General features: G+C 32.0%; 2 protein-coding genes and 1 pseudogene across 3 annotated transcripts; 1 reads left to right on the top strand and 2 right to left on the bottom strand.

The window, feature by feature from the left end:
• Positions 1-6,629: 6,629 nt before the first annotated feature.
• Positions 6,630-8,399, top strand: LOC105124219 (dof zinc finger protein DOF4.6-like). 2 transcript variants are annotated; one of them, XM_011024139.1, is made up of 2 exons: positions 6,630-6,931; positions 7,357-8,399. In XM_011024139.1, exons 1-2 carry the CDS (start codon positions 6,908-6,910, stop codon positions 8,170-8,172), a joined length of 840 nt encoding a protein of 279 aa, XP_011022441.1. In that variant the 5' UTR covers positions 6,630-6,907; the 3' UTR covers positions 8,173-8,399. The 2 variants fall into 2 exon arrangements, with proteins under 2 accessions (XP_011022441.1, XP_011022442.1); XM_011024140.1 differs by lacking the exon at positions 6,630-6,931 and adding an exon at positions 6,956-7,246.
• A 4,487-nt stretch (positions 8,400-12,886) lies between these two features.
• LOC105124218 (ORM1-like protein 1) lies at positions 12,887-16,150 on the bottom strand. The gene is made up of 3 exons (XM_011024138.1): positions 15,834-16,150; positions 14,164-14,312; positions 12,887-13,333 (listed from the first exon to the last, which is right to left on the bottom strand). Exons 1-3 carry the CDS (start codon positions 16,008-16,010, stop codon positions 13,195-13,197), a joined length of 465 nt encoding a protein of 154 aa, XP_011022440.1. The 5' UTR covers positions 16,011-16,150; the 3' UTR covers positions 12,887-13,194.
• A 1,100-nt stretch (positions 16,151-17,250) lies between these two features.
• On the bottom strand, positions 17,251-19,931 carry LOC105124217 (BTB/POZ domain-containing protein At3g05675-like; annotated as a pseudogene).
• Between the last annotated feature and the right edge of the window lie 295 nt (positions 19,932-20,226).

The following is a 20,226-nucleotide window of genomic DNA, read 5'->3' as shown; positions in this document are numbered from 1 at the left end:
ATGGAGCCAATCACGACCGTTTAATCACATTTCAAACTTAAGGATGTGATTGGGAGCACAAAGGCAGGCATTTTCTGCCTCAAGTGACAAGTGATAAAATAGCATTTGCATGTAAATGGTCATGGCCCCAGGGAACGTTTGGTAGAGATCTTTCAGTGCCATTCTTTCTTTTTTGGTGATTGTCATGTTCTTGTTCATGCTCCTTGGTTACAAGGGAGCTCTCCATCGTTGAAGTCTCGGCTCCAGGAGGACACGAAGCTAATTAATTACTCTTCTTGCTTTCTATGGTTAAAGGCAATTTAGTTAGGTTAAAAAGTTATATATATATATATATATATATATATATATATATATATATAGCAGCATAGATATAATTAGAGAAAGATTGTAAGTTAAGAATGCAGGATTTTTCTAAAGTTTTAGGTAATGTGATGCATACATACTTCAAGTGGGATTCAATTAATGGTGCAGTCATAATTGTATTGCAAACTGCTAATTAGACCCCCTTTTAATTCTTTTGACTTGCCACCTGAAGAAAACTATGCGATAAATTAGATTCTCCAGCTGATTCGGTTTGTACAATTGACGTTCTTTTAAATGGTATTGTGCAAATACATAATTCTACAAACCAAATTAATCAACTTGAGAGTCCAGTCTATGCTGGTCTGGGTGTTTTAATTGTGTTTTTACATGTTTTTTGAATAATTAAATGTACAAAAATATTCAAGAACAATTTTTGCTAGTATAATAATTTCTTTTTTTAAGAAAACAATAATAATTGTGCATAGATTTATAGTATACGAATACTTTAGTGTATGACGTAATCATATAACAGGAGTTGCCAATATCAAGCCATCATATCCCTTTTGATCTATCGCATAATCATCGTTCCCAGCGAAAAGAAAAAAAGGATACTGGAATTAACAAGAGGAGTCATATATATGCTTGCAATTAATAAAATTATGTTTTCTTAATAATTTCCTCAATGTAAGGCAACTAGTCAAGAGAAATATTTTCATGTATTTCAGTGATTTTCATGATATTGGGATATTTATAATTTTATCTTATAGATGCTAATTAAGATTTTAACCCCTAATCAATGAATGCCCGCAAGTGAAAAAGATATATATATATATATATATATATATATATATATATATATAGCAGCATAGATATAATTAGAGAAAGATTGTAAGTTAAGAATGCAGGATTTTTCTAAAGTTTTAGGTAATGTGATGCATACATACTTCAAGTGGGATTCAATTAATGGTGCAGTCATAATTGTATTGCAAACTGCTAATTAGACCCCCTTTTAATTCTTTTGACTTGCCACCTGAAGAAAACTATGCGATAAATTAGATTCTCCAGCTGATTCGGTTTGTACAATTGACGTTCTTTTAAATGGTATTGTGCAAATACATAATTCTACAAACCAAATTAATCAACTTGAGAGTCCAGTCTATGCTGGTCTGGGTGTTTTAATTGTGTTTTTACATGTTTTTTGAATAATTAAATGTACAAAAATATTCAAGAACAATTTTTGCTAGTATAATAATTTCTTTTTTTAAGAAAACAATAATAATTGTGCATAGATTTATAGTATACGAATACTTTAGTGTATGACGTAATCATATAACAGGAGTTGCCAATATCAAGCCATCATATCCCTTTTGATCTATCGCATAATCATCGTTCCCAGCGAAAAGAAAAAAAGGATACTGGAATTAACAAGAGAAGTCATATATATGCTTGCAATTAATAAAATTATGTTTTCTTAATAATTTCCTCAATGTAAGGCAACTAGTCAAGAGAAATATTTTCATGTATTTCAGTGATTTTCATGATATTGGGATATTTATAATTTTATCTTATAGATGCTAATTAAGATTTTAACCCCTAATCAATGAATGCCCGCAAATATGCCGTTGAGTTGTGGCACGTACAAGGCATTCCAGCAAAGGCATGGATTTAAAAAAAAAAAATCAAGAGAAAGATTTTTAATCCCCAATTAATGAAATCCTTTGGGCTGATCTATATAAATTTCTTCATCTAATCCTCATTTAGAAAGGGAATTTTAACATCAATTTGGTGAATTCTTAAATCAAGTATAGTGGTTACTACAATTAGTAACATGACGGATCTAGTAATTGGAGAGAAGGTATAAAAAAATATAGGTTTTCTAAAGCCTGTCTTTTTCTTTGTGTATGATTCCATTTGGTTTGAGTTTCCTCCTAAAGAGCCATTTATACCTATTAGTTTTATATCCTGCCGATAAATCTACTAACTTTCAAGTTTTATTAGAAATCAATGACTCCATCTCATCATTTACAACCTATTTTCAAAAATCAGTATCATGTGAGACAAGATTAATTTCTTGTAAGGTTATGAGGTTTTCATTAATGTTAAAAACATGAAATCCTTTTCAATTCTAGCTCTCTTAATTATTGGTTTAGGAGTTGTTTATTCTAATAAAAGAGGTATAGAGGGGCTAGGTTTTAAAAGAATAATTTATTTAGTTTCTTATACCCTATTATTTATAAGTTTAAAAGAATTGTTTTCATGGAAAATAAAATCACATTACTCAATAATCATATTATTTTTAATGTCTAAAAATCTATAGGTAATTGTATTGTATATGTAATGTATAACAAAGAAAAGCACAAATGGCAACTCTAATACCTACTTTAGGTATTGATTTTAGGATCTTTTAACCTCACATATGCTAAGTATCCCGACACTCTCAAGTATATTAAATTTTGCGTATGCTCCTTCCACAATTCAAATGATATAAATTTACTATCTTTATATGATAATTTATTTAATTAAAGCATGGAATGCAATCAAAATTACCTCACTCCAAAGAAGTATATTTTTGAAAACAATCATCAATAAAAAATGATAAAGTATTTATACTTTCAATTAGTTAGAATTCCTTCAGATTAATTCACAAATAACAGTGTGAATTAACTCTAACAATTTAATATTTCTTTTAACACATCTGTAAAACTTTATTATGATCTTATCTTTATCCATGTTTCACATTTCTTTTTATATAAAATATGTTTAACATTTAAATTAATCCTAAATTACATATAACTCCCACATATCTATTGTCTATGTGACATAAACGTGTTTGCTAAACAAATATAGAATATAGCTAGCATGCTAACTAATTAAATTAGCAAATATATTACTATTTTCAATATTTGATTTGAACATGCCATCATAAGCATAATCTTTATCAACAGAAATACTTTTTTTCTTATGATCACATGTTGATAAGACTTTATAAAATATTTAAAGCCAACCTTGTTAAGAAGAAAACTTTACATCAAATTCTTTCTCATAGAAGGTTTAGACATCACATCCTTTAGAGTCCATACTTTTACAGGGGTGAATTTTAAACAGACTTCTCCACTACAAAGTATTTTGGTGGTTTGTGAACGATCACCAAGCATAATTGCTTATGGCTCCTTATAAATAGTGTAAGATGTCCACAAATTTTAGTCCTAGCAAACATGTTATATAAGTAGCACTAGAATTATCGCACAACCCTTTAATATTTCGGATTATATATATATGCATTAAAATCCTATTTTCATATGGTTCCTATTTTCATTATTATATTTTGGAAATCTACCAAAAAAATTATGTTTCTCTTCAAGAGGTTTCTATTGGGTATTTTTAGCTAGGGTATTGTTTTTTAGACAAGTTATTATTTTCAAAAATTAAATTTACTTTACTCATGGTAGATTGTCCATAGCTCTTTTGTGCCATGATTGCATCTTGTCATCTAGCTCTTTCTCCAAATAAATGCGAGTTATGAGTCCCATCAAGGATGTCTTTTTTCACTTGTTGCATATGGTGTTTTGAAACTCCTTTTAATTAGGTGGTAGCTTGACAATAATTAGCTTATCTTTGATTTTAATTCTTTTATACATAAGCTCTTCAACAATCATTATGAAGTTTTAGAGGAAATTATTTTTAAAGTATTTGTTTTTAAATATATTAATATAATATTTTTTATATTTTAAAATTTATTTTTTATATCAATATCTTAAAACAATTTAAAAAATTTAAATTAATTAATTTGAAACAAAATTATTTTTTTTGCAAATTTCTATTTAGCCAACATTACCAAAGAGGTACTTAAGCTTGGCCTACAACGGATTTTTCATCCATCATTTAGAAATAGAAAGGGCGACTTGCAATACATTTCGTAGTATCGGCTTCCTCAATATCATATTCATTCTACGAAGCTTTCCAAATTTATTTTTTTTAAGATGAATAAAAATTATCATAAAAATTAAATGCTTGGCAATTGAGGAGATAACACTAACAATTGTACTCATCCTCTTATATTTTTCCACCTTAGCTTGGGAGGCCTCATATTTTTTTCATCGATCATGTTACTAGTGTCATGAATCCTTTTCAAGTTCTTTTATTAAGTACATGGGCAACTTAGAAATAATTAAGGTAGAAATAACACCTTTGCTTTCTACATCTTAAAGTTTGCACCCTTAAAACCAATGGTCTTGTTAAGATCTCCGACATAACTTAATTTCAATGGGTTTCTTGGAATGCTCCATGGAACCTCCATTTAATATTGTTGGTACTAGCTAATACAATACCCTCTCTTTTTTGCCTTAATATATACACGCCAAGGGAATACATGCATTGATAAAGCACCAAGAGAGCAAAATAGAGCTTCCAACTTCCAAGGATAATGAATATTGAATAGCACTGACTTCTGTGAAAAAGAAAATGAAAAGGGTTTGTCGATATACCTCTTGTACCGATTATTGTACTTTGTAATCAAGCTTTTCCTTGACTGTCTAGGGATCATATTGTATTTAATTAATTAAGCATGTACTGGACTAGAATAATCAAACTTTATAATGATATGGGAAAGTATCAAATAACAATATTATTTTATAATAAAAGCTTAAGGTTGTGTGATAAGCACAGGCATCTGCTAGCTTGCGACTATTAAAAAAAAATGCAATTCATCTGAAATGTCCATTTTGATATTAGTTAATTTCGAAATGAAAAAAATTACTCAACACAATATTGAATAATTAACTACTGTATGATCCCCAGTCTTATGATTAGTTACAAAGAAGCATCTCTCATGGCTTTACGAGGAAAAAAAACTGGGCCACACATCTAAAATGGCAGTAATGCTCGTCAAGGTGCTTTTGAAGGGGATGCAAACAAAGGTTGTTTGGTGCTGTCTAGTCACTTTTAACCCAATTCGATCGGTTGAGGAGGATTTTCAGTTGGCGTTCAGGTTCGTTTTAATTCAAATAATTTGAATATAATATTTGTTATTGATTTCTAGTCTAAGTTAGATAGAGTTTAATTTTATTTAGTCTAGTAATTAGATATTAATTACTAGCACACATTTTCAAAACATAAACGGAACAGTAAGTAGGTTTGTTTTCAATTGATGCATTCTTATTAAATTCTAGTTAACTATAGTTCTGTTAATTAGGATGTTTAAGCCATATGATTGTTCATTGATGTTGAGCGTTCATTTCATTTCGTTGACGAAACTGTGGTTCCTCGCGCAAGTTTGAAAGGGTTGTAAGTTTTGTTTTTAATTTTATATTTTTTAAAAGTATTTTTTTATTTAAAAATATATTAAAATATTCTTTTAATCTTTTTATTTTTAATATTAATTTAGTATTTTTTCAATACAAACATAATTTTAACCGCAATATCAAAATTGTCGTAACTAAGTTTACAATTGTTACCAAAATTCACTAGCTAGGTGATCCAAAAGTCATTGCCTACTAGACTACAAATAAATTTACTAACCAAAAAGGAATTCAAGCTCACATAATGGTGGATCTTGATTCACTCAATTATATACTCCATGTACAATTCTTTACGCTGATCATGGAGTTATTAGAGTTTGGTAGCATCAATTAAAGTGATTTCAATGTTTGTGAGCGTTTATAACTTATCAAATATTAAGGCTCCAAACAGCTTGATTTTCTTAATTTTCATTTCTGAGTAATACATCTTTTCTCAAAAATACTATAAAATAAAATCTAAACTATCTCACATGGATGCTTAATCTAGAATCTGTGTACTAAATAACATCTCTTACGAAGTGAGTTCTTAACTATAGAATTATTAGATTTTGGAAATGATTTTAAAAAAATGTGAGAATGGTAAAATTATTATTATTATATATTCTTTAACTTCATGTGCAATTTCTACACTGTACGTGACCATATATCCTGACAAAGCATTGCTGAGACTACAGATTCATATAACTCTAAATATTAATTGTATGCTCTTTTCTCACAGTCATTTATTATTTATTAAAATAACAGAAATAATACAAAACTAACCTTAATAACATCCAAGATGTTCTTGTATAATTCATGAAAAAAAAAAAGGGATGTTCTTCCATACCCAAAGTATACAAACGTTAGACACACACAACGATGTCGATAGAAATCGGCTGGCCCAAAAACGTGAGAGAAATCCGAGTTTCTCCTGTTCAATTAGTGAAAAAAACAGAGCCCCTGCGTTTTTTATAAATTAAAGGATACATGTCTTTATGTATGCGTTTCATTATATATTCCACAAATGTTTATATAAAATTTTGACAAATATTCCATACTTAGAATAAGAAAAGAGATATTGTAACAGTATATGTTACTAGACTCCATCAATCACTGTTCACACACAAACACTCCCCTCGTTCTTGTACGTACGCACATAATCCATAAAGCAACGAGGTACAAAGGATTTTCTCACAAAACCATCCTAAACATTCCTCTTCCTTCTTCTAAAACCAGTTTCAAGAAAACGGTATCCTTTTTCTTCATTGTTTGAAGCTCTAGCTAGCTAGCTGGCTGTTTCTCAACATCCTCGTCTTCAAATTTCATCCATGGATACTGCTCAGTGGCCACAGGTATATAGACAGATCTATGATAATATCCCTTTGGCTAGCTCTTGATCTCTCTGAGACTCTTGGACATGAATTGTATGGTTTTTGTTGTTTGTTGGGTTCTCCTTTTGCAAAAGAGTGATGGTGTGTGTGTTCAAGGCTGGCTAGCAAGTGCAAGTCCCCACTCTTTTGGATTGAGTTTGTATCGGTTGTTTCTTTCACCATATATCAATACCACTTTATCTAGCTTTCTCTTTTGCTTGTGTGATAAAAAAGAAAGAGCGTTATGTATGTTTCCCTTTTTCTTTTTGATCATGGGCTGATATAATGTTGAAAAGTGTAAAGTTGCTAAATTGGTTTTTTTTTTTTTGTTGGGGGTTGTTTGTTTGTCTTCAAGCTCTTTGATCTTCAAGTAATGGCGTTTCTTTTCTTGTTTTTGTGCTTTATAGGAGATAGTGGTGAAACCAATAGAAGAGATAGTTACAAATACATGTCCAAAGCCTCCTGCTTTGGAGAGGAAGGCAAGGCCTCAGAAAGAACAAGCCCTCAACTGTCCAAGGTGCAATTCAACTAACACCAATTTCTGTTACTATAACAACTACAGCCTTACACAGCCTAGGTACTTTTGTAAGACTTGTAGAAGGTATTGGACAGAAGGGGGTTCTCTGAGAAATATTCCGGTCGGTGGAGGTTCAAGAAAGAACAAGAGATCATCAGCTTCTTCTTCATCTTCTTCAAAAAAACTTCCTGATCTGATTACACCAACAAGTTTGTCACAAACTTCTACACAAAACCCTAAGATCCATGAAGGCCAAGATCTAAACCTAGCTTTCCCATCCACTCAAAGTATTAGAAGTTTCTCTGAATTGATTCAATTACCGAGCATTAATGAAAACAACAACAAGAACCCAATATCTTCCTCTACTTCTGCATCTACTACCACATCCCAACTTTCAGCTCTGGAGCTGTTAACTGGAATCTCCTCCAGGGGTTTGAATTCTTTTCCTATGCCAGTTCAAGATCCAAGCACACTTTATACATCAAGTTTTCCTCTTCACGATTTCAAACCAACCTTGAATTTCTCTTTGGATGGGCTTGGAAGTTGTTATGGGAGTCTCCAAGGGGTTCAGGAAGCTAATGGAAGACTTTTGTTTCCATTTGAAGATTTAAAGCAAGTTTCAAGCACGGCTGATATTGAGCAAAATAAAGAGCATGGTGATTCTACAGGATATTGGACTGGAATGTTTGGTGGAGGATCATGGTAAATTAGATGAAGAAAATAATTTGAGGGTTTTGTCTTTTTTCTTTTTGGATTTTTTTTTACTTTATTATAGTAAGTTCTTAAGGTGGGTGACTTGGTTTGCATTTCTTCATTACTAACAGATAGGATACATGGGCGTCTTACTCTCTCTATCGGCTTCGTTGTTTTACTCTAAATTTTCTTCTTTACTCTTCAAACTTGTGGGAATTTGAAGCTCATTTTAGGTTGGCTTCATTAAGGCTAAATTACTGATGGGAAACCGTGAAATGATAGAAGAAAAGATCAATTACTGATGGGAAACCGTGAAATGATAGAACAAAAGATCAACCCAAGCTAAGTCGAGAATTTTCTTAGGGTAACAAGTAGAATTGAGGGTATGCTCCGTGCCCTTTAACTTCGTGTTAATTATATCTTCTATCATTTAAAGGAAGAGCTAGCAAAAAGGCCAGTACTATATATTATGTGTCATTGGTTGGCATGGTATAATAAAAAATAATGTATAGCGTAAGAATTTGCAAGGAGTTTTATAGATTAAAGGCTACATATGTTCATTAGTCTCTTTCATTTTAGCAGGAATATTGTTGCTGTTAATATTATTCTTATTGAAACCTCGGTTGGATTGCAATGGTGGCTTTGGATTTTCTACTTCCAATCTCTCTCTCTCAGTTTTTGTAAGCAGGTTTTGAGTATTAGTCTCATCAAGACTGAGATTCTAGCAGACAGTAAGCATAAGTCCAGAAAGAAAAGTTGGGGGTAAGAGAAGATGGAACCAGGTAGGAATTCTAATCCTTCCAAGTGTAATTCCAGAAAAGAAAAGAAAAGAAAAGAAAAAAACTCTTCCACGAAGTAAATCGCAGTTGTGTATACTAGAGCTTTCAACTGAAAAGCTCACTACTGAGAATTCTATTATATCCAAACAGTTCTTTGAAGACTCTTACACTTCTCACAGCTGCCTTGTTTCCACATGAATGATCATTGCTTCCATGCCACCTCTTCTTTTCCTTTTTTTTTTTTTTCTAATTGAAAGATTGAGAAAGATCTAACAAGCCCTCATTTCTGTGGTCTTCTTATTGGGACCCACAGACATTCTCCTAGGCAAGTGTGCAAGAGAATAATGCATCCCACTGAAAAAAGTCTGATGATCCATCTAGATCTAGACCCTTTTATTTATAAAATTAGTTTATTTTCGTTTCTCTGCTGTAAGGCACTTAGCGTGCATAATAACTAGGGCAAATGTTAAGAGGCACCACCCTCTAATATAGGGGATGTTTTTCCAGCCAAATTTAGAGGCCTAGTTTATGCAACCGGTACGACCTTGATTAATCCTACCCTTTGCCTTCTTCTATGGGCTGTTCGGCAACCAGTATATATCTCCGGCCAATATTTGATTCAACCTGACAAAACCAATATGTAAATGTTCAACTGTTTCCTCAGCAAGGCAGAGCTGGTCTTGGAAAATTAGGACTCTCCACTTTGAGTCACCTGGCCAGTCTTAATTACCCTTTTTTTTATTTTTCAAATTAATTAGGACCTACCATGTTATCTTATCTTACGACATATATTGTTATCGAACCAAAATATATATCTCATCATCGGCGCATAAGATTTACCCCCCTAACAGCTAAAGCATTTCATGGATATTTTGGTTTCTTCCCGATTGAATGGATTTGATTGCTTTATCCACAGGTCCATAGCTGTGCGGCTGTGAACAGTGAATATCCCAAGTCAAAATCAAATTTCAAAGAATTCGCATGCAGTATATATGGCATGCACCCCCTCCCCTCTTTTCCATGCACTCATGTTGAAGGGCTGAATGTTGCAGATATTAATGCACAATTTGGGCGAAAAAGAAAGTGAGGGATGAGTCATGAGCCATGCTGCACATATAGATATGCATCTGCTGCTTTGGATCATGTTTTGGGTGCTAAAAGCAACATTAATAAACGAGGTTCTTACGCGTAAGGTGGCTCTAAATTCCAAGCTAAATTAATGAGAACTGCCAAACACGGCATCGCTTATAGGACTCTGTCGGAAGGGGCAGTTAAGCTAACCACGTGTCCTCAAGCCCGCATTACTTCATCTCACCACTTTTATGATGTGTTGGCGTGCGAGTTTTTAAGAGAGTGGATCTGCGTTGTTAACGCAAGATTTACGGCTCGAATTCTAACCACCCCAATTTTCACACATTATCTATACATAATTTCGATTAATCTATCTTTTCGGTGATTTTTTTTTTAAATTATACGTTTGTAACTATAACAATTTATTCAAATTTCAATAGACTCTTCTCTATATCACAAAATTCCAAATTAGTAACTAAAATCTATTCTTAATTTAACAATCATTAAATGCATCTTGAATATCCTTCAATCATCCTATACATTCCCATGTAAATATAATTAAAATAACCTTTAATCTTATATTCCATCATTATAATTTATTTACCATATAAATATAAAAAACATATTATCACAAAGTATTATGAGTTAATTAAATATGTTCATAATTTTTTCATAACAAAAAGTTATAAATTATAAAAGTTGATCAACACATTCTAATTTAAATAATTTAGTAGATAAAAAAAATCTCATTTCTTACATGCTAAGTAGACATTACAAAAAAAATATAGGTTATATAATTATTAATTTTAATAAAAACAAATCCTATATATTTATCAATCCGCTAAAAGCTATGAAATACTTGTAATTTAATTCAACATAAATACAACAAAATTACTTAATAAACAAAAGAAATAAACTTAAATTTTATTTTCACTGCAACTATATTATATCACTATTAATTATTATTTTTACAAAGCAATTAGTCTTAATTAATTCAATATAATTATACTAATATTTTACCATGAGTTGCCGATCCATTTATCGGTACTCACTCACTTATCCTAACATTTATTTTTATTTTTTATATTTGAAAAATAATCTATCACCAGGCAATTAAATCTTCATGTCTATTTTCTAAGCGATAGTTTCCTCATTGGTTAATTAGTTTTTTTTCTTATTATTTGGGCATTAGTTTATTTCTGAGAAACTATCTCTTTCATTTTCAAGCAGTAGTTCCCTTACTGGGAAGTTAGTTCTTTCGCTCAATATCGAGCACCAAACATTCTTATTCAATTTCTCACCTTTAAAAGCAATCATTATCATGTCACTTACATTATAACATCATTAAATACAATTTTATAAAACTTATCAATCCAACTCACATTTATTTAAAATAATCAAAACAATTCCAAAAAAAAACACTCATGATAGGAATTCATAGCAAATTTACATTCCACAATATTAACATAATCATATATATATATTTCTAATTGATCACAAATATTTATTATAATTCACACTAGCAATAATATAATGAGATAAAAATGTATAGTTTCAATTAATTTTCTCCTTATATGTAAAATCAATCAATAACAACGATTCTCATCTCTAAGTTTTATGATCATTACAAAGATTTCGATTCACAACGACATAATCAATTTAATTTATTTTATATAATATAATTAAACTTGTCTAAAATCATCTCACACAAAATTATAGATTGATAAACTTCAATTCACTTAAATAAACACATTCTTTCCATCGTACATCAATTAGCATCCCTTGACTAATCATGAATGCCTTTAAGATTATCATGCTTTCTTCATTAATTCTCACTTATTTAACTTCTATTATATGTCGTTTTAATTCAATTAAGTCAATTTATAATCAATTTATATTTTCTTTAAATTTTTCCCTCTTAAGAAAGCGTTTGAAGGTGGTGATTCACAATCTCTCTTTAATTTTGTTGGTTTTCTAATTTTTTTTCTTAAGAATTCTTTTTAATTGTGTTTGTTTTCCTTTTTTATTTTCTTCTTACTTCTAGTCCGCCAACAGAGAGAGTGTTTTTATAGTTAATTTCTTTGATTATTTATACATTAACCCCACAATTTCATTTAATTCTCAATATATCTCTATAATTTAATTTTTTAATTGATTTTTTTTCTTATCATTTCATTTCAATTTCGTTCTTGACATTAAATTTGAATTTAACTCATTTTTAAGTTATTTAGCCGAAACTTTACACAAATTGACGCGGTGTTTTTCACAAGCTGTAACAGAGATGGCACGGAGTACAACCATCAACGATATTCCAAGACCTACTTGGGCCCTGCAAATATTCCCCTGATGATGAATAATCAGCAACTTGCACATCTTTACCAGGACAGGTGATATGATTACCTTATCTTCGCATCTTCAATTGTGGCAAAATTTCCTATTTATTTTTATATTTAAAAAATATTAAAAATAATTTAAATTTTTTATTTTTTTACTTTAAATTAATATTTTTTAATATATTAATATCAAAAATATTTTTTAAAAAATTAAAAAAATATTATTTTATTATATTTTAAAATAAAAAAACACTTCAAAAAACCACAACCATCCTTAAGATACCCAACCATTAATCCCAAATGCCCAATCATTAATTTTCTAGTATTCACCCAGAACACACGGGCAGTTGTGCTCCTCACTCTCCCTAAATCTGCACGGAATATATTGATTACCTCCTCTAATTATGATTTGGAAATATTCAACCCAGAATCAAGTTTTTTTGAATTAAATGTGACCAGTTGAATCAACCTGCTCAAAAATAAATAAAAACGTGACCGGTTAAGCTTTCAAACCCAGAGACTCAGCTCCATGATCCATGCTCAGTTTCACTTTGATCCCTCTTGGGAAGTATTTTATTAAATGGCTTGAGTAACCACTAACCATACAGGGTAAACAGTAAAAAATAAGATGATATATATCTGCTGGTACGAAGAAGAAATGTGTTGATACACTTTTCTTCCAGCATGTAACCTAGTGACGTATATATATATTCACTCCATAATTTTTATAAAAAAAAAAAAGAAGAAAGAAATAATAATAACCCTTCCAGTTTCAGTATCTGTACAGGGACATTACCATTACATTGGAAAGTGAAAAAATCGGAGTAAAGCAAGCATGAATCCCTTTGCATTTCAATGATCAGCATTGATTCCGAATATGCGAACCTTGTGCATGTTTGGGAACTTAGCAACAACCAGCACAAATACAGCCAATGTGTTGAAGAAGAGCATTGGATTTTGATAGTCTGTTGTGTGCGAGGCCATCAAATACCTGCCAAATGAAATATAAGGCCATAGGCGCTAAGCAAAGGACAGTTATTTTGGAAAGAGAAACTCCTTCAGTCAGTTTATGCTCACAATGATAATTGCAAGAGTGCTGCCACACATCATGATAGCAAACAAATAAACAAAATCTTAACAATTTCACCTTAGGAACTACGGAAACAGACAAAAATTCAAAAGAGTTAAAGACTTTTCTTATAAGAAACAATCCCTTTTCAAAAGCCTGAAAAGGGACCAGTTACTCATGAAAAAAGCAAAGAACTATCCAGTGACAGATAAATCCATCTTTGTAGCAAACCATGGCAATCATTCCTAAGATCCTTCTAGGAGACGCTTAGCCAAATAAATCAAGTCAAAATGCAAGAGATTTTGAAGGAAAGAATCCAAATCAATTCAAAAGACTTCAGTTCAACTCAAGTAGAGGCTCAAGCAGTTGAACCTACCCCATGCTTGGTAAGGAAAAAACACCATCTTAGGAACTTTTTCCCAACAACATACCACCTTTACAGATGCCCTCCCATCCCACAACTCTTTGTCTCTCTCTCTATCACACACACAGAGAACACAACAAAGAATTGTGGTGCTGAACGAAACCTCATCCCAATATCCATAATCTAAGACACATAAACTACTGAACAATTACAAACTAACTGTCAAATAATTTCAACTAATCAATAGAACACAGTACAAATCCCTTACCATATTGAACCAATCAAATAGGCATCTGTGCAGAGATATTAATTGCAAACAAGTATGTTCCACATTTTTCCATTTCAAGTCCAATCAAAATACTTATATAATGAAGAACAATATACTCACAGCACTACAGGCACAACGGTCAGAAACTTCCTGTTGCGTGTGAGTTGCTTGCCATTTTCTATTTGCTCCCACCAAGTCAATCCATTGTAGATACCCTGGTCATCAGCAAAAGGTGTTCCCTTCTTCCAGTGAAAAAAGTGATATGTAACCTGAAGTGGGAAGAAAAGTCATTTGCAAGATATATCAATGGGAGATCAAAAAAAGAGCAAGAGATTAGATAATGCAGAGGGAAAATAATGGCAAATCAGTTTCTTTTCCATCTAATTGGTTTGGACAGGACAAACTGTTTAATATTTCTATCAGTCTCTTGCAGGAGATTAAATTTTCTTTCCAAAGGCAAAGCAAATATCTCCAGTAGCATGAAACAAATGAAAGCAAATTTTACTCCATAGCTTGGCTGATATTATTGTTGAAAGAACAATGTAAAATAAGCAAATATACTTTATGTAAAAGATGGAGAAACATATTATTTTACCTATCTGTATAGGACAAAAAAGAGATCCATTTGGAGAGGTACGAGAAAAAAACAATGGTAGACAACTGCTACTCACTAAAATGGTTATTTAGATACTAGGAACCTAGCAGATTAACACCCATCGGCTATAAGAAGAAGCACAAACAAATCCTCCCACAAAATGATCAGGTCATGTGATCCATGCACCAAAGCTATAACAGTAGCATCTTCTAAAACCTTTATCTAATTACGGTTTATCGAAATAGTTACAAACACAATTGACACCCCCACCCAAAAGAAGAAAAAAAATAACACACAAGAACACATGTGCCTGCGCACGGTCAGGGCAATATATTTCATTGTTTAGCCTCAATTATCATGTCTACGGTGAAAGAAAATTGATGTATTTCAGAACAATTCTAGAAAGTTAAATCCAAAACCCAAGCAAAGATAAGATCCTAAAATATATAGTTCATGACCTTGACATCAGGGGAACCTATTTGATTCTCTAGAAATCTCAACATTTAGAAAAAGGAATTTGTTCTGAAGCTAAATGATATTGGAAAAAGAGTCCCTTAGTGTGTCAACCCCAGCTTCCTCAATCAAAAACAAATAAATTTGAAATCTATCCTTTTGCACTATAACTGTCAGAAATACCTTCACTCGAGTTAGCTAAAATGAAAATTGTTCACGTGATGTGCATCTGGCTTAATTCTTGTATAATATCAACCATTCACAAGCTCTACCAAGTTTTAGGCAATACAACGTCACATTTAATTTCCTTTATGTTAACATTCAGGTTAAGTCTATTGAAATTACCAAAGCAAATTGAAAATCAAACTTTCAATAATTTTGAGGCTCTTCTTCTATGAGTCAATCTTAAGCTATTTCACAACGAGCCCTAACAGGACACAAATTGTCCCTAATCCCAAACTCCATGATCAGCTTCACCTAGCCCTTTAACCAAATAAATTATCATAGTCTCGACACCATATATACACATTCAAATCTCATTAAGTAAAAAACAAGAAGAAAAGAAATGAAAGAACAAAACCACAAATCCAAATCCAACATAAAACAGATCAAAAACCAAAAAGAGCACAGCAGCAAAACTATCTCATCGAATCAGCAAGAAATGAATGTTTCAATCAAACAAATCGAACCCAATAGAGAAGGCACCGTGTATGTAAGCGAGAAAACAAAAGAGAGAACTTACAGCGAAATGACAGAGATGGACAATAGTCCACGCCATCCCAGGAGAACAACCAAAGATGGAAAGAACAAGGAGCCATGACATGAAAACGATGAGCATATAAGTGGTCCAAACTCCAGGATATGTGAACCACTCCGTGTTCCTATTCACATCTGTCGTTGGCTCAGCTTTAACGTACATTTCTTTGGTTTTCTTTGTCGTTGGAGAAGGTTAGAGAATGAGTTTAACAAAGGGCATAAGGAGACCCAGATTAGAAAATATAAAGTATCGGTGACTCAGTCAAAAAAAAGATGAGATTTTGATGATGGCTTTTCGTCTTTTTTTAGTTTCAAGATTGTGACTTTGAAAGATTGAGAGCGAGAGAGAGAGGGAGAGAGAGGTCTGAGTGGGCAGGGTTCGAATCAAAAGGAGTCCAAAACAAGGATTAACATGATATTTATGTGTATGGTAGTGGTTTTTTAAATATTTTTTATTAAAAATATATTAACTTAATATTATTTTTATTTAGAAAGATATTTTGATATCAATACATTAAAATAATTTAAAAATTAAAAAAATATTGTTTGCCACACAATTGAAAACTTGACCTAACAAAAAACAATGAATAAACTAGAAGAAATAACATAAAATAATATTTTTTATATCAACATATTAAAATAATTTAAAAATAAAACATATTTTATAAAACACAATTAATTTAGTTAAGAACAATGAATATATTTGGCGGAAAGACAAGATAAGGAATGGTAAATTGAGTTTATATTTATTAATGAAATATAAATTGTTTTTTGGTTGTTAAGGTTTGGATCCCTATTAGTATTAGATTATACTTTCTATTAAGTAATTTAAAATGATATTAGAGTATCCGTTTCTATATCCACCAAGTACTTTTTTTTTTTCTTAAATTCTAAGAAAATATAATATATATAAAACTTCGAAAGTAGGTTTAGGCCAATAAAGTTTATTCATTTTTTAATTTAAATATTAGAATCATAGAAATTTATCTTTTAAATATAATATATTGACATGAAATATAAAGAACTTAGACTGGTCATAACATAAGTTAATATAAAAATACCTTAAACATACATTAAAAAAAGTCCTAAAGAGTCGAAAGATTTAACAAGAACTCAATGTAAGTAGTAAGGCCTGGGGCCAAGAAAAAAGTAAAACCTAATCCATTATTGTTAGTACTTGATTTCAAGCAATTAGAGAATGGTAGCTGTGCATGTGTGATATTTAATGGCCGGCTGCCTGGTATTCATAAATGGCGTCTTCTATTTTAAACTTCCATTTTCAAAGATCATGTTTGAGTACTGGTGTACATATAGCATGATCGGCCTGGCAGCTGAGATGGGTTTTTCTCGTTGATTTGGTAGGAACCGGGATCAATTAAAACCCTAATCTATAGACATAATGGTGATTAACAATCAGGCCAGTAGTTAAATAAAGTATGCTGCAAGCATTACTTGAGGAGTTGCAGGAATACATAAACAGAATCATTGCCATCGATTCAGAAAAAAGTAATAATAATAATAATAATTAATGTTACAACAACTTCGGATCATTCAAGGCTGCCAGTTGTGTTGTCGAGCCTGCGTCAGCCCTCAGCCAATCTTCTCTTTGCTGACTTGGTTCGGTAGCACCAAACCTCAAAAGCTTCACTCAAGTCTGGATACCTGACCTGGTCAGCTTCCATCCAATCTGCGAGGATATCAGCTTGGTCATTTGATGGCAATGCCAGTATCAATGAGATGATTGCCCCTTCGATACTCTGGCACAAGTCCTCATCCATCTTGTGAGGAAAACTCGTGTCTTCACTGCCTTTTGAATCTAAAAGAGGTTTCATTTCCCTAATATAAGGAAGCCATGACTTTAGCAGCTGCACCCGAATTGGAGCTGAAAGAATCACATTGCCATAACCAACTGCTTCTAAAGCCTTTCCACTCACTTCAATCAATTTTACTTTCAAACCCCACATGGCAGATTCAAGTTTCTTGTCTGCAAGTATCCCCAGAATGTCTCCAGTGATCCCAGCCCAGCTTGATACGAAGTCTTTCATCATTTCCATCTTAGGAAGTATACTGCACATCCATTCAAGATCAGATACACACTGCAATATATTGGCCTCTGCTGTATCCGATGCGATGTCAGACTCCAAAACTAGGGAGGACAATTGCTTTTCAAATGTAGAAAAGATTCTGGAAAGACCCATTCTCACAACTGATTTTACTTCATCATCGGCCATAACCAATGGCATATCCTCATCTTCCCCTATCATGTATTCTATTTGTTCCTGAGCCGAGAATTTAAGTTCATCGCCAAAAGGAGGGCATGACTCGCCAGTAGATGTCGCGAAGCGAACTGCAGAAACAAAAACATTTTTGGTAGCAGTTGAATCTACTGGTTTGATCCTGGAAATTATGGGCATGGCAACTGGACCTAGTTTGGAGACTGCTTTTATTATTTGTTCCTCTTCCCCGTGCTTCGAAGGAACAGCCTCTAAGTACTGGATGCAGCTCTTCGTAATCTCTCCTGGCAGCTGAATTCAACAGATACTTTGAGAACCCCAATAGCGGATTTAACAGAGTCCAAGGAGTCCAATTGCAAGTCCACTGGGAGATACAGCAATCTCAAGAAGTTAACATGATGATCATAGTTGAGCTCTGTGCAATGAATCTCAACGCATTTACCGAAGTCTGGACAAGAGAACCAATCTGCAAAGAATTTACTCTTGCTTACTAAAGAAAAGGAGTGGGATTAAAAACATTCAGGTCTTCCTTCACAATTTCTCAAGCATAGAACAACATCAGTGGTGCTCTCATCTCCAAATCCACAAGGCTTGACTATTCCAATTTCGTCCATGTATGAAGAGAAGGAATAAAAAATTCATGCTTTGTGCAATTGAAAGAATAATAACCCAAATTGCAAGGACTGATGAGAACGAATTTGGAGTTTGAAATGCATGGCATACATTCCAGAAAAAACAGACCAAGTTTGAATCTTTCAAGCAAGAACTTTATCTGAAATGAATAAAAAAGATTGAAAATGAAATTGAAAAGATGATATCAACAGATCATTTATGAAAGACGAAGTGTGCATGTAAACATCACAAAGTCAACACCAGCATAATATATCGTGCTAGTTTCCACAATTCAGTGTGCACATGCATAGGTAAGCTTGATAGAGAGAGTAAATACAAGAAAAGGTGAGATGTCAAAGCACCAATATTTCCTTATTTTACTAAAGCAAAGTCCATAGTAATAAAGATTATTGCTGCAGCTAAACAAGGCCTTGGGTTCATTGACAGGATTGCTTCGACCTATCAGAAAATTCATTCAAACAAGTCATTTTGCCAAAACTTTCTGCTCCATAGTTCTTTAACAGAGGGAATTCTACACAGTTGCGAAGCACCAGGAGTGGAATCCAAGTATGTTTTGCTAAATTATTGAACTGATGTATTGTTGTGCCATGCTTAAAGCATCGATTCAAACTTTTTCTTCATTTGGTAATACAAAAAGAACAGAACTTGAAACAATCACAGCTCAATCTTATCTTATTATCAACTCTTTTCGAAATCCCAAAACAAGCAATAATACATTTTTAATGCTAAATCCACTTTCCTTTCCCTTCCTCCACTTTTATTCGCAACCATACAGAGACTAAAAGGTAATTCTTTAAACTATGCAATAATAAACAGTTTCAAAGCGAGAGTTTTTCCCAGAATGTCTAACAAAATGGCGCCTCCTACATATCAATAAACTATAACAAGAATCTTTTAATATGTGCAAAATCAAAATTACATAAAGAAACCAATCAAGAAATCAAAATCAAAATAAAACAGTGTGAATAAAAAGAAAAACTTTACTTGAGAAGAAGATTTACCTTGCAAAGACCCTGACGGCACAAACTGTATCGATAGTTTAAGCTATAACCGTGGAGAACCAAAATCCACTATCACAGCTGATAGGATGGAGTTTGAACTGCAGAGAACATTAATCATTACAGGAAGTTCCTTTTTACTTTTTAGGCTTTGGAGATTCTCCAGTTCAAGCTTCCAGTTGTTGCGGGAGATGAGAATTCCAAAGTGAACTGTGTGTTTGTTGTCGTGATTAAAGAAATTTTTTAATAATATTTATAATTTTGGTTTTAAAAAAATAAATTTAAAAAATATTTTTTAAAATAAAAATATTATGCGATAAATTTTAATATGTAAAATATTTTTTTATAAATAAAAAATATATTATTTTAGTTTTTAAAAAACCAAGTTTAAAACATGATAATAGATGACGCTAGTGGTAAAATTAAGTAGAAATTAATTGATTAATCAAATGAATTTTTTTATGTAATTAGACAAACACAGAAATTACCACAATACTTAATATTCTTTAAAAAA

This window comes from Populus euphratica, unplaced genomic scaffold (genome assembly GCF_000495115.2).
Source record: "Populus euphratica unplaced genomic scaffold, PopEup_1.0 scaffold4.1, whole genome shotgun sequence".
Classification (NCBI taxonomy): domain Eukaryota; kingdom Viridiplantae; phylum Streptophyta; class Magnoliopsida; order Malpighiales; family Salicaceae; genus Populus; species Populus euphratica.
This window is presented reverse-complemented; position numbering and strand designations above follow the sequence as displayed.